General features: G+C 62.6%; 1 protein-coding gene across 2 annotated transcripts in view; it reads right to left on the bottom strand.

Annotated features, from left to right (window-relative positions):
- Window positions 1–1,562: 1,562 nt before the first annotated feature.
- Window positions 1,563–11,969, bottom strand: part of NOL4L (nucleolar protein 4 like) — a 57,568-nt gene continuing 47,161 nt past the window's right edge. Inside the window, exons 6-11 of one of the 2 annotated variants that reach the window (XM_065691862.1) lie at window positions 9,319–9,590; window positions 8,465–8,650; window positions 8,196–8,387; window positions 7,987–8,109; window positions 7,548–7,752; window positions 1,563–5,897 (exon numbers count right to left, since the gene is read on the bottom strand). In XM_065691862.1, coding sequence (XP_065547934.1) covers window positions 5,698–5,897; window positions 7,548–7,752; window positions 7,987–8,109; window positions 8,196–8,387; window positions 8,465–8,650; window positions 9,319–9,590 — 1,178 coding nt within the window. In that variant the 3' untranslated portion in view covers window positions 1,563–5,697. The remainder of the gene's footprint in view (window positions 5,898–7,547; window positions 7,753–7,986; window positions 8,110–8,195; window positions 8,388–8,464; window positions 8,651–9,318; window positions 9,591–11,969) is intronic. The other variant, XM_065691863.1, reaches the window with a different exon arrangement.

The following is an 11,969-nucleotide window of genomic DNA, read 5'->3' as shown; positions in this document are numbered from 1 at the left end:
CAGCAGCGATGGTCCCTCCCGGTCACTGATGCTGGTGGTGGTGCAGGAGTGCAGCAGCTTCATTTGCAATTCACGGTAAGGGGGCAAAACCAAGAACTGCTGCATCTGAGTGTAAAGGAAGCTCTGGCCCAAGCGTGGCTTCATGGTTTTAAGGCATCGCTCCCATTGGGAGTCAGGATTTATGTGTGTGTGAATGTCGGCCCCGGCTGCAGCCCCTGCCTCTGGCAGGGTGTCTGCAAACAGGGGTTGGAGGTGCCCAGATCATCAAACCACACTGAAAATAGGGAATGCAAGAAGTGGAGTTGTTACTTAGGGAAGATTTGAGCCTGAAGAGCCAACACATCTCTGTGCTACTGGTGTGCTGGAGGGTGAGGTCAGGAGCAGCTCCCTCTAGAGTGGGGAGCTTGGAGCTCTCCAGCGTAAGCCCTGTTCATGCCTGAATTCCTCATAGAGCAGCGCGCTCATTTCCTCCCTGACGGGTCTCTGACCAGCAGCAGCTCTGCTCTCTCAGAGGTTCTGCTCTTTGGATCCAGCCCCGTGGCAGAGCTGCCTGGGGATGGAGGGGTCTGTCCATGCCTGTGCCATGGAGATGAGGCAGCAACACCGGGTTGTTCCAGAGGAGGTGGTTCTGTGCGCTGCTGTGACCGCACACCAACACTCCCCACAGCTTCCAGCTGCCGTCTGAAACTTGGGATCGAGCTCAGCCGGAGGCTTGGCTGCTGCTGAACCCGGCTGCGTCACAGGCACACAGGAGATGCTGCACCCGCGCGTGCTGCAGAGCCCTCGCGTTGGGCACCCGTAAGTTACTGAACATAAGAGAACAAAAGAGGGGCTTTGGGCAAGGGATGTGGGGGCAGGCCAAGGGGAATGGCTTGAACCTGCCCGAGGGGAGGCTGAGCTGAGCTCTTAGGCAGAAGCTCTGCCCTGTGAGGGTGCTGAGGCGCTGGCACAGGGTGCCCAGAGAAGCTGTGGCTGCCCCATCCCTGGCAGTGCTCAAGGCCAGGTTGGACACAGGGGCTTGGAGCAAGCTGCTCCAGTGGAAGGGGTCCCTGCCCGGGGCAGGGGTTGGGGCTGGAGGAGCTTTAAGCCTGGGGTTCTGTGATCCTGTGGAAGGAGCGGGGCAGCCGCTGCTCCAACCCAGGAGGTTTTATCTACACAGCGCTTTGAGATGAACGTTTTACGGCCGCAAAGGTTTATTACACGTAGCGAATAAAGCTGATCAGGAAAACTCGGGTTGTGCCATGAGAGGGAGAAGCTTTCCACAGGCTTCAGTGAAAACTCCTTTTGGTTTTCCTCACCAAAACCTTCGCAAATGAACTTTGTCAAAAGAGGAGTTACGCAGCAAATCTGTGCCCGGCCCCACGGGTTGGTGCTGGCGCTGCTCTCTGGTACCTGCACCGGCTTACACCAAAAGTACTCACACGTGGAGCTGGATTTTACCTTTTAACACCTAAATTTAGGCCCTGCTTTGGTGGCCGCTGCCACCGACCCCTTGCACCGTGGGGCTGGGGAGCACCCGGTGCCGGCAGCACCCGCGGGCTCGACAGTGGAGGAGAAAGCCCTTCTTGTTATACAGTGTTTATTAAGTAGATTCAGTCTTATATATGATATACAGATTCGAAAGAAAAAAACCAAAAAAAGAAAGAAAAAAACCCCCAAAAGGATTCCACATACTTATGAAATCAGTGCATTTAGCAAGTAATACCATGGAGATAACAGCTTGATTAACAGCTCATTGGTCTTTGTTAAGTGAGGGGAACAGGGAGTTGGCCTGTGCTAATCATTCCACGAACAGAACAGAATTCAGTTGCATCACATATATAATAGACACACATCCTAAGAATTAAAATATTAAGCCACATTTACTGGAAAAATCCACAGTATAGAACACAAATAACTCTTATCAAGCTCGTTGAGGAGGAAGTGCTCATCTGCTTAAGAGCCACATTAAGTTGCATAGGTGCCTATCTGCAAAAATATCATTTCAAAAGGAATCCATCGATTAAGCAATAAAGTGTCACCTTAAAAGCCGGGTTAAGTGCCATATGCTTCTCCCCGAGCCTCGGGAAAGCGCCGGCTTTCCAAAGAGCCGCTTCCTTTGGGAGCCTCCCGCGGGATGCGCTCCCCCCCTCGCAACCCGAGCTCAGCTTGGCCGATCCCATGGTTCGGGAAAGGCTCTTCCCGATCCTGGGGGGGGGGGGGTACCCCCCTGCTTCCCCACCCGTCCTCCCCTGCGTGGAGTGACCCCTGCTCTGAGCTCGGCAGCTCTCGGATGGGGATGGGGAGCAGCGGGATCACCCGCTCCGCATCGGCTCCACCTGAACCGGCCCTGAGCTGGCTCTGGGGGACGAGAGAATCCCGTGTGCAAGCCCCACCGCTGCTGCCGGGGGTGGGGGGGGGGGGTCCTTCCTCGGGGCGGGGGCGTGTTGGGGTGAGTGAGGCTGTGGCTGGGTTAAGCAGACGAACTGGGTGAGGTGCATCTTCCTCTTCACGAGCAGGTCTGGCGGAACACACAGGGGCCGGGAGTTCTGTACATGTAAACAGGACACTTTCACTGAGTCCAAAAGAGGAGCAAAAATACAAAGGTTCACATTGGTCTTAGGTAGATACAGGCGAAGAGCGGGGCCGTGCGGCTCCGAAACAACCAAACAGAAGGTCCTAAAGCACCACTAAATGATATAAAAACCAGAGCCGGGGCGGGGCGTTGGGGGGGGACGGGGGGGGGTCTACGCTACCTTGTAAAAAGTCTTACAAAAACTTACAAAGGAAAAGTCTATCAACCCTCTGAGTTCAAAGCAGCAGCATCGGTTTGTCACGAACTGGTACGGGGCCGACGGCCGCGCGGGGAGGTACGAGTCACGGCTGCTCCCAGCGCCACGGAGCGACCCGGGGCAGGGATGGTCGAGGTTCAACTCAAATACAAGACCGTGAAATCAGGCTCTGTTTTCTCAAGCGATGTTAAGCTCCTAAGGAAAAGCCCGGCCCATCCAGACCGTTTGCTAACCCCGCATTCTCCTTCCACCTCTCAGATCTGCAGAGCCGGTGGATTCTGCTCCCGCTCATTCCTTCGTGATGGGGAACCCGGACAAGAGATTCCTGACCCCGTCCTGCCTGGTGGGAGCGCAGGAATGTGGCTGTGAAACAGTCCTGGAGCACAGAGGAGCCGCAACCGAGCTGGAGAGCACCGAGGTGTCTGTGGAGCTCGTGCCAAGAGGCTCGAAAGCCGCGGCTCACCCAAAGGAAACGAAAGAAGAAAGAAGAAAGGAAAAGATCCCTGACAGGAATTCACAGTCAATCCCATTGGAGTCGGAACTCGTCACAGACGAGGCTGTCACTGGGGCGTGGGGAATCTGAGCCTGTACCATTCAGCTGCAAGTTCTGAACATCAGTTGGCAGGACAGGACCGTCGGGTACCTTCCTATGCAACCACGAGCCTCGTCCGCCTTCTACAGCAGGTGAACAAAGTGTAAGAGCTACTTCACTACGTGCTAAGACAAGTTCAAAGGTGATCTGGGAACGCCAGCTAAAACGTGTCTAAATCAAACTTCAACCAGGCTGCAGCTGATGGAGGCCTCTCCGGGGTCACCGCCTGCAGGAAACGGGATGGCAAAGTTATGGCTAAAGGTTCCCCATGGCCTCTGCCGAGGGAGGCACCGGCTGGGGTGGGATGGGGCAGAGGGAGAATTCCGGGACAGCGATTGTCTCTGCCTCTGCTGCCTAACGCTCAGCCTGCCCCGGGCGGCTGCGGGCTCCCGTCTGTGTCAGAGCTTTGGGGCTTCGTGGTGCTCACACCCGAGTCAGTATTTACATCGATGCGGGGGGAGGATGCGGCGGCCGCACCGGGCAGGGAGGTGCTGGGGGGGAATGAGGCTGGGGATGGGCTCAGGTCTCACCAGGCCCCCCCATCCCTGCACAGACTGGGGGGGGGCCGGTCCCTTTTCTCCAGATGCTATGGGAAGGTTCGGGTTTGGGGAGAGCAGTCAATGGGCAACAACGGGGGGGTCCCTCCTGCTGCCCTGCAAGCGCGGCCTCAGCCCCGTGCTGGCCCCTGCTGTGCTGAGGCTAAACCAGGGCAGAGGCTTTGCTCCTCTTCCAGTGTGTGGGGACTACGATCGGGTATAAAGGCTACGGAGTGAACGGGCCGGGTCCAGCCGCTGCCGCCTCTGCCTGCGCGAGCCTGTGCCGGCGGCATCAGCCCCGGAGCAGGAGAGAGGAGCCCAAAAGGACCAAAGCTGGCTCCAAAGAGGGAAAACCTCGACCTTTGGAACGGGGTTTGCACTTAGCGAACGTCTGCCCCGGGGTGAGGGCTCCTGCCCGGGCTGGGAGCGGGCGCTGCTCTCTCCGTGGCTCCACAGCACGTTGCATTGCTTGAGCTCGGCTCAGCACCCCCGGCCTGAGCGAAGTCCCTGGGTTTAGCAGCACTGGTAGTAGGTATTGCACTGAGCAAAACGAAGTGCATTCTTGGGGGGTAGGGAGGGGTGGTAACGGGGCAGAATGGTCATCGCATTATCGGTTTTCCACACTTTGGGCATGGTGGGCTTGTTCCAGGGCTGTGAGCAGGGAGGGGGGAGGATCCTGGGCCCCAGAGAGGACTTTGTCAGTGCTGCTGCCGAGCGTTGCCTGTCTCCATCTTCCACCCGCGCTTCCTCCCCAGGCAGGGACCCGGCATCAGCTTTATTACACCCGTGCGGTTCCTAAGGGGTTCATGCTCCCGGTGCCGCCCCAGGGCTGGGCTCAGCTGGGGCCGGGGCTGAGGAGCTGCCGCCCAGCAGCAGGGCCCCGGCCGCTTCCAGCCTCCTCGGCGCGATCCCCGCAGCTGCAACACTCACCAGGACCAGCGCCGCCAGCCCTGGAAGGAGCCCACAACGGAGGCTGAGGTAGAGAACGGATGGTGCCCGCGAGGGTTCTTCCCTTCCTGCCTTCTCTTATCCGCCGTGCCTTCAGCGAGGGCCAGGCGTGCTTCCGGCCGGAGGCTGCCGAGCTTCGCCGAGTCTCTGCGGGACATCGAGCCCCCGCCGCTGCTGCGGGGCAGCCGGGGGCTAAGCAGGACGATGCTCCGGGGGTCCGCCGCCAGCTCCGCGCACTGGAGGCCGAGCAGCCTCGACGTCTGGGGCCGGATGGCGGCCGTGCTCCCTGCGAGACAAGGGCTCCCCAGAGAAACGGGCCGAGCTGCCTGGGAATTCGTAGTGTGGTGATATGGAATGTGTTATTTCACAGGAATCAATTCCTCCTGATCAGACAGACAGAAACCTGGCAATCCGTACAAACTCAAAAGAATCCATTTTCAGAAAAATAAATTACTAAGGGGAGAGGAGGGTCCATTTCTCAATAAATACGTGATTCAGCTCACCTAAGACTCGGAAATTATCTGGGGACGGGAATCTAACATTTGGGTCCACAAAGGTTATTCTAAATACATCTGCAGCCCCAAACCTCCCCAGGCTCCCTTCTGCCCTGGAAGTCCCACATCCTCCCAAGCCGCGGGTTTGGCTGTTGGTACGGTTAAAAACGTGTCCTTGTGCCTCAAGTCCCAGGTGCTCGGAGTGTAAAAGAAAAGAGGTCTTTTGGATTCCACCTTCTAAAACTACGGGTACCCGGACGGGAGGGCGATGATGGTCCTGAGCAGGACGCGCCGGGAGCCTCTTGCCAGCAGGTAGGAATTGTCTTCTCGAGAGAGGAGCGCGCCGGCGCGGGGAGTCAGTTCTGCTGTAAAATGAGGTTTTCCAGTTCGTCTGCCGAGCGGAGCAGGAAGGCCGCGGACTCTCGGTAGCCGGCGATGAGCTGCCGCACGGCGCTGATCTCCGTGGGGCTGAGCTGCGCAGCCTGCATTCCCCTGCTGGTGCTGTTGGACGGGGCCGTGCTCGAGGCCCCACCTTTCATGCTGAGATCGGTCGGACCTGAGGAGGGAAAGCAAGAGGGAAGCTCAGGGAGAGGCGCTTTGCGTCCACCCTGCCACGAGGGGATCCCCATGGGAAGCCCCTGCTCCCGGACCTCTCCCTGCAAAGCGCTGGACCGAGGGCGAGCTGCGGGCTCACGGAGCCCTTGGTGATGCTGCAGAAAGGCTCCAGGAGGGCTGAGCTCCAGCTGCGTGCCCCGGCGCAGCCACGGGACGCGAGGGACACTGAGCAGGGACTGCGCTGCAGGGATTTGCAAACCACCAGGATGGGGGAGTTCAGCAGCCCCCCGAGACCGGGGGGTCCCACTGGTGCCAGCGGCAGGGAGGAGAGCCCATTGCTGAGGGCAGGAGGGAAAGCATCCAGGGAACGCTGTGCTGGAGCAGAAATGCTGTGGGAGGAGCAGCCCCAGCAGAGCACTCGCACACCAGGGTAATCAGCCTGGCAGGGGAGGAGGAGGAGGAGGAGGTGGCTCTCAAGTGAAAGCAATTTCACTGGACAGAAAAGGCAGCTGTAAAGGGAGCCATTTCCCGGCTCACCGAGGGGGAAGGAGCTCCGGTGGGGACGTGGTTTGAGCAGGAATCGCCTCGGGTGGGGGATGGAGGGAGAAGACGCCTGTGGGCAGCAAACCCTGCAGGCTTCCTGCTCAGCGAGGCAGAGGGGCAGCTCCCCGCAGTGCTCCGGCCACGGCAGCACCATCCTGCCTCCGGAGGGCTGCGCAGGAGCTTGGGCAAAGGGGAAGTTGCCAGCGGTGAAGCAGAGGCTCAGAACACACCCGAAGGGAGCCACGTGCGGCTGTGCTGAGCAGGGCCCGGCTGCTCCCTGGGGCTGCTCTGGGGTGGTCGGTGCCTCACCCCCCCCGAGCCAGCACAGGGCCAGGGGTGCTGGTGCTGCCCTGGGCAGGACCCATCGCCGCGGCTCCAAGGATTAGGTCTCAGCAGCTGGAGGCCGGGGCGGGCTCTTTATTCAGGGTTAAGAAGCATTAGGAAGGGATGATAAGAGTTAATCCCAGACAGGCATCTCTCAGGGCTCCGGAAATCACATCCTTCCAAATCCTCACTCCTGTTGGGGTGGGCAGGGGCAGGGCAGGAGGCACAGCGTGCACCAGGGCAAGCAAAAGCCTGGAGCTTGCCAAAGGAGTGGCCAAGGGCCACCATGGCCTCTGTCCACCTGCTCCTAACCCAGCCAATGCCCTGCACCCTCCTCCTGCCGTCCTGCCCTGCAGCATCGGTCCTGTTTTCCCAGCCAGCCCCCAGGTACCCTCCCGAGCTGCAGCAGGAGCCCCAACTGCACCAGCCCCGTCCTGCCCTCCCAGAGCCACCAAAGCAGGCTGGGGAAGGACGGGCTCGTACCAGCCACGAGATGAGGGCAGCGATAGGCGCCCGCTCCCGTTAATCATTAACAGCTGGTGCAGATTCCCCTGTTCTGTGACGCTCCCTCCCTCCCTCCCAGTGCCACCTCCGGCGCCCCTCCAGGTTCAGCTCAGCAGGCAGCACTTGCTGAGGAGGCAATGCAGGTCAGGGGCAGGAGGAGAGGGGCTTTGGGAGCAGCCCTGTGCTCCAGTGCCCGGCTCGGCTGCCCAGCGCCGGGATCTGGAGCCCGGGATGGGGGCGATGGCCGGGGGGGCTCCCGGTGCAGTCCGCGGTCACTCACCGTTACTGTGGTTGCCCGTCTGGAGGGAGGCAGGCGGCTGCAGGCTGCCCCCCAGGGACCCGTAGCCACGGTAGCTGTAGTTGAGGCTTCCATTGATGTAGACTGGGTCTTGGGAGTAAGATGAAGCTGGCAGTGAGTAGGAGGAGTGGGTGATGGCTGTGGAGTCCCTGGAGTGCTGTTTATCAAGAGCGATCGGCTCGTCCTGCTTGGGGGAAACACAGACTGAGTCCAGCGAGGAGCAGGGATGCCTGGTCCAGCTCCCCATCCCGGCCGGCCTGAGGCTCAGGACGCACCACAGGCCCCTGCTCTGCTGCCCTCTCACCTCAGAAAGACTTTCAACGAAGCCTTGTCATCACTCACAAATGTCTCTCCTTTTCCCCACCACCACTGGACACTGCCGGCTCCATCCCTCGCCCACCTCCAGCCACCAGCACCGTACCTGGGAGGTCTGGTAGATCTCCAGCCGCATCCTCTTGGCTGCTTTCCGCGTCTCGCTCTCACAGGCAGCGGCCAGGATGTTCTCTGCCATGGCTGAGGTCAGGTGTGGCGGTGTGGGCCTGGTCTGCAGGGACACAAGCAGAGAAGACCCTCAGGTACCTGCTGCACCAGGAGCGGGGGTGCACGGGGGGCAGTGGGGTGGCCGCTCACCATCTCCATCCCGTTCTTCTTCATGCGGCGGCAGGATTTGAGGTAGGTGCGGATGCGCTTGCGTGCCCGCTCCTGGAACTCGGGGAACTGCCGGCTGCAGGACTCGATGATGGCCTGGATCTTCTCCTTGGGCTGCTTGGAGATGGGAACCATCCGGTCCAGGTTCTCATCCACGAAAAGGCGCACAAACATCTGCGAAGGAGAAGGGAGATGGTGGAACACCAAGATGGAGGCAGCAGGGCTCACCCTCCCCATGGAGCCCTCCTTACATTGAAGGCCTTTAGCCTCTCTGGGTCCATCCCCTCCGAGTCATTGATCTTATCGTTGTCTTCATGGTCATCGTGGTCATCATCATCTTCGTCGGCCGTGGGGGCCCTGCCGACGGTCAGGTCCTCGGGGCAGCCGCTGACCTCTGTCTTGATGGAGTCGTAGCTGCCAGAGCTGTATGGGGGGGACTGGGAGGACACAGGAATTACCGTGAGCATCCCTCGCCTGCCCGCCTCTGCCCGGGCTCACAAGGAAAGAAACCTTTCTCCTTGGTTCACTGCTTCTGCCCCTTTCCTGATGTTCCTGCACCCTGGGAAATGAACCCATGACTGGGCTTCCCCAAGTGCCAGCTCCTGCCTGCCTGGGGCAGGAGGGGACATGGTGACCTCATGTAGCCTGTGATGGCCCAAAGTGCGGGCAGCGCAGCTCTGCCTGGCCCTCTGGAAAACACTGCCTGGACCAAACAGGTTCCTCCTTGCAGGGGTGGGGGTGAGATGAGCCCACTGCCGAGCCCCGGCTCTGGGGCACGTGGGATGTGAGGGGTGCCCCCAGCTCTCCCAAAGCCTCCCTCCTCCTCTCTGCCAACCGCTCGCTCGGTGCCTGGGCTGAATTCTGCTGAGCAGCAGCAGCCCGGGGCCGGGGCTTGGCCAGGCACAGTTTGTCCATCCTCGTGTCCCTCCAAGGGAAAGCTCCCAGCCCGGTTGCCCCGCTCTGTGCTAGCCTGGTGCTGCGGCAGGAGCCACGTCCCTGCCTGGTTGCTCCCACTGCGCCATGCCCCGTGGCCAGCCCCGGCCAGGGACACCAGGCACACGGCCATCGTGTCCCCTGCCATCTCCCCCCGGCGCAGCAGCCGTACCTCTGCCGTGCTCTTCACGCCGTACTTGCCCCTGCTGCGCAGCCCGTCGGCGCTGCAGCCGTCCGCCTGGTAGGAGGGGGTGCCGTGGGCCGGGGCCAGCTTGTCGCACAGGTTGATGGGCTGCTCGTCGGCCGCGGCCGTGAAGTCCATGGGCGCCGCGGGGCCATTGCCGTTCATCTCGGGGAAGGCGCTGTCGCCCTGCGTGCTGCTCGAGGTCGAGGGGTTCAGGGTGGAGGAGCCATTCCCGCTGCAGCTCTCTGATGAGGAGTCATCTGCAAGGAAGGACGCGTGCTCACCCCGTGGTGCCCCGAGACCGCCTCCCGAGGCGGGCGAGCAGCTCTGCCACCACGGTGCCGACCTCCCCTGAGCCCACCAGCACATGCAGCATGGATGCACCCCTGCTTTGGAAGCCCCAGGGCTGCCCCGAACTCACTTAGGATCACCACATGTGCTGCCAGGAACCAGGCCGGCAGCGCCGTGCTTGGGGCACCGGGATGCAGCAGCTGGGAGCACGGACACCATGGTCACACGGCTCCGCTCCCTGGTCCCTCAGAGCACACCGGACCCCGCCATACCCTGACCAGGGCCGCCCGTCCCTCCCGCAGGGGACAGACCCTGGCCTCCACCCGGGGCTGCGGCGCCCGGGCTTGAATAAGAACTTTGGAATTTGGTCCTTTTCGGTTCCTGTTTGCATTGCAGGGAGGAGAAAGGGGCATTGCCGCTCCCCGCCGGCTCCTTCGCCTCCCTGCTTGTCCGCCTGGCCCCGTCCGGGGCTCTGGGAGGCGAGGAGCCCCAGCACCAGCAGGTCAGGGCCAGGCTGCGCCGCGGGGCGAGGGGACAACACATGAGGACAGGCTCAGCTGGGTGGGAAACCCCGAGCTGGTGCAGAACGGAGGCAGCGCGGGGAGCTCTGCTCGCAGGGGCCAGGCCGCCGGGCAGGGCTCCCCGGCACGATGCTGCAGGAGGGGCAGGGGATGCGCCATGTCCCTCCTGTCCCTCCCGGGTAACCTCCCGCACCCTACATGGACGCTCCTGCTCCCCTGTTCCACCCAAACCAGGCAGACCCCTGGCCCAGGGGCCCGCGCACGGCAAAGCCCAGCCCAGCTCCTGCTCGCATCCACAGCCCCAGCTCCCGGCCCCATCCCTCTGCCCATGAACAGCTCCCACCACGCCAGCCTCCTGCTGCGAGGAGCAGCCCGACCACGGCGGAGAGCGCGGCCCTGCCTGCGCCCAGCCCTGCCTGCGCCCAGCCCTGCCCGCACCCGGCCAGGGAGCCCAGCCCTGGGGCCAGGCGCGACCTTTCCGAGGGCTCAGCCGCTTCTCCCCTGCCCCCCGCCGCGCTCAATCCTTTATTTCATGCGGTGCCTCCGCGAGAGGGAAAGGGCGAAGCACGTGGGGAGCCGCTTCCTGCGCCAGCCTGCGCCGAACAAAGGAGCCGCCGGCAGCGAGGAGCAGATGGCGGCGGCTCCGCGCCCGGCCCGCGCCGCAGCACAATGGGGCCGGGCCGTGGGGCAGCCCCCGAGCACGGGCACCGGGGCCAAAGGGGCCAAAGGGGCCGGTACCCGGCTGCTGCCGCCTCCTGCGCCCCGCAGCGCGAACTGCACCGCGCGGCCCCGGGCGCGCTCCCGGGTCCCTGCGGCTGCCCAGGGCTTTGGGTCCCGTCGAACAAGCGCACTCGAGGACACCCGGGCCCCGGTGCCAGCGCTCGCTGCCCGGCCTCGTGCCCAGGCTGCTGCTCACCCCGCCAGCCTCTAAATGAGGAGGTCCCCACTCTGCAGGGCTCCGTGCCCCTCCTTTCCCTTGCGCTGATGCACTCACTTGTCTGAGCACTGACCACAGCTCACCCAGTCCCTGGGGTGCTGTCTATGGGTGCTTGGGCCAGCGGCAGCCATCACCTCCCCAGCACGGGGCTGGCTCCAGGCAGGAGCTCTCGCTCCCTGCATGGGGCTCATGGGTGCTCAGCAGCCAGCACTACACAGGGCACTCCCCAGGCAACCCCTGGGACCAGCCCTGGACTCCTGCCCTAGCACTGCAGCCTGACCACGGCCAGGGCTGCTGCGGGCTCAGCCATAGCTGTGGGTTAGGCTGACAGCTCTCCTGCCCCAGAGCACCGCGGGGGCTGCTCTCCAGCACGCTGCGACGGCTCAGCCCTGCACCAGCGCCAGTGCGTGCTCCTGGGGGCTCTGCCCCACACGCGCCTTGCCGGGGCATGGAGCCAGCCCCACCACTGGCACCCGGTGCCCTCAGCACGGGTGCAGGCGCGGTGCTGGCTCAGCCGTGCCCCCGTGCAGGTGGCCAGGGGCACCGAGTGCACAGGATGGCGTCGGGTCCTGTCCCTCCTCCTGCTCTGCGCCAGGGGAGACGGGGCTCCCAGAGGGAGGCTCCAGCCGCATCCAGCGATGCCTCCCGCAAGGATTAAGGGGAATTATTCCCAGGCAGGGAGGCACGAGCCGCACGCCAGGCCCTGCCCTCAGCCCGGGCACAGCACAGCAACAGCGCAGCACCAATCAGCACCCGTCCTGCAAGCCAGCGGCAGCGACCTCCTGCCTGCTCTTTGGGGTGCAGGCAGCCCCTGGCACAGCCTCGCCCATACCACCAAAGCCCTGCCAGGCAAGGGCACCAAGAGAGGCGTCACCTGAGAGAAGACTGAG

This window comes from Lathamus discolor, chromosome 11, assembly GCF_037157495.1.
Source record: "Lathamus discolor isolate bLatDis1 chromosome 11, bLatDis1.hap1, whole genome shotgun sequence".
NCBI lineage: Eukaryota > Metazoa > Chordata > Aves > Psittaciformes > Psittacidae > Lathamus > Lathamus discolor.
The sequence above is the reverse complement of the archived record's forward strand: the minus strand, read 5'-3'. Positions and strand labels throughout refer to the sequence as shown.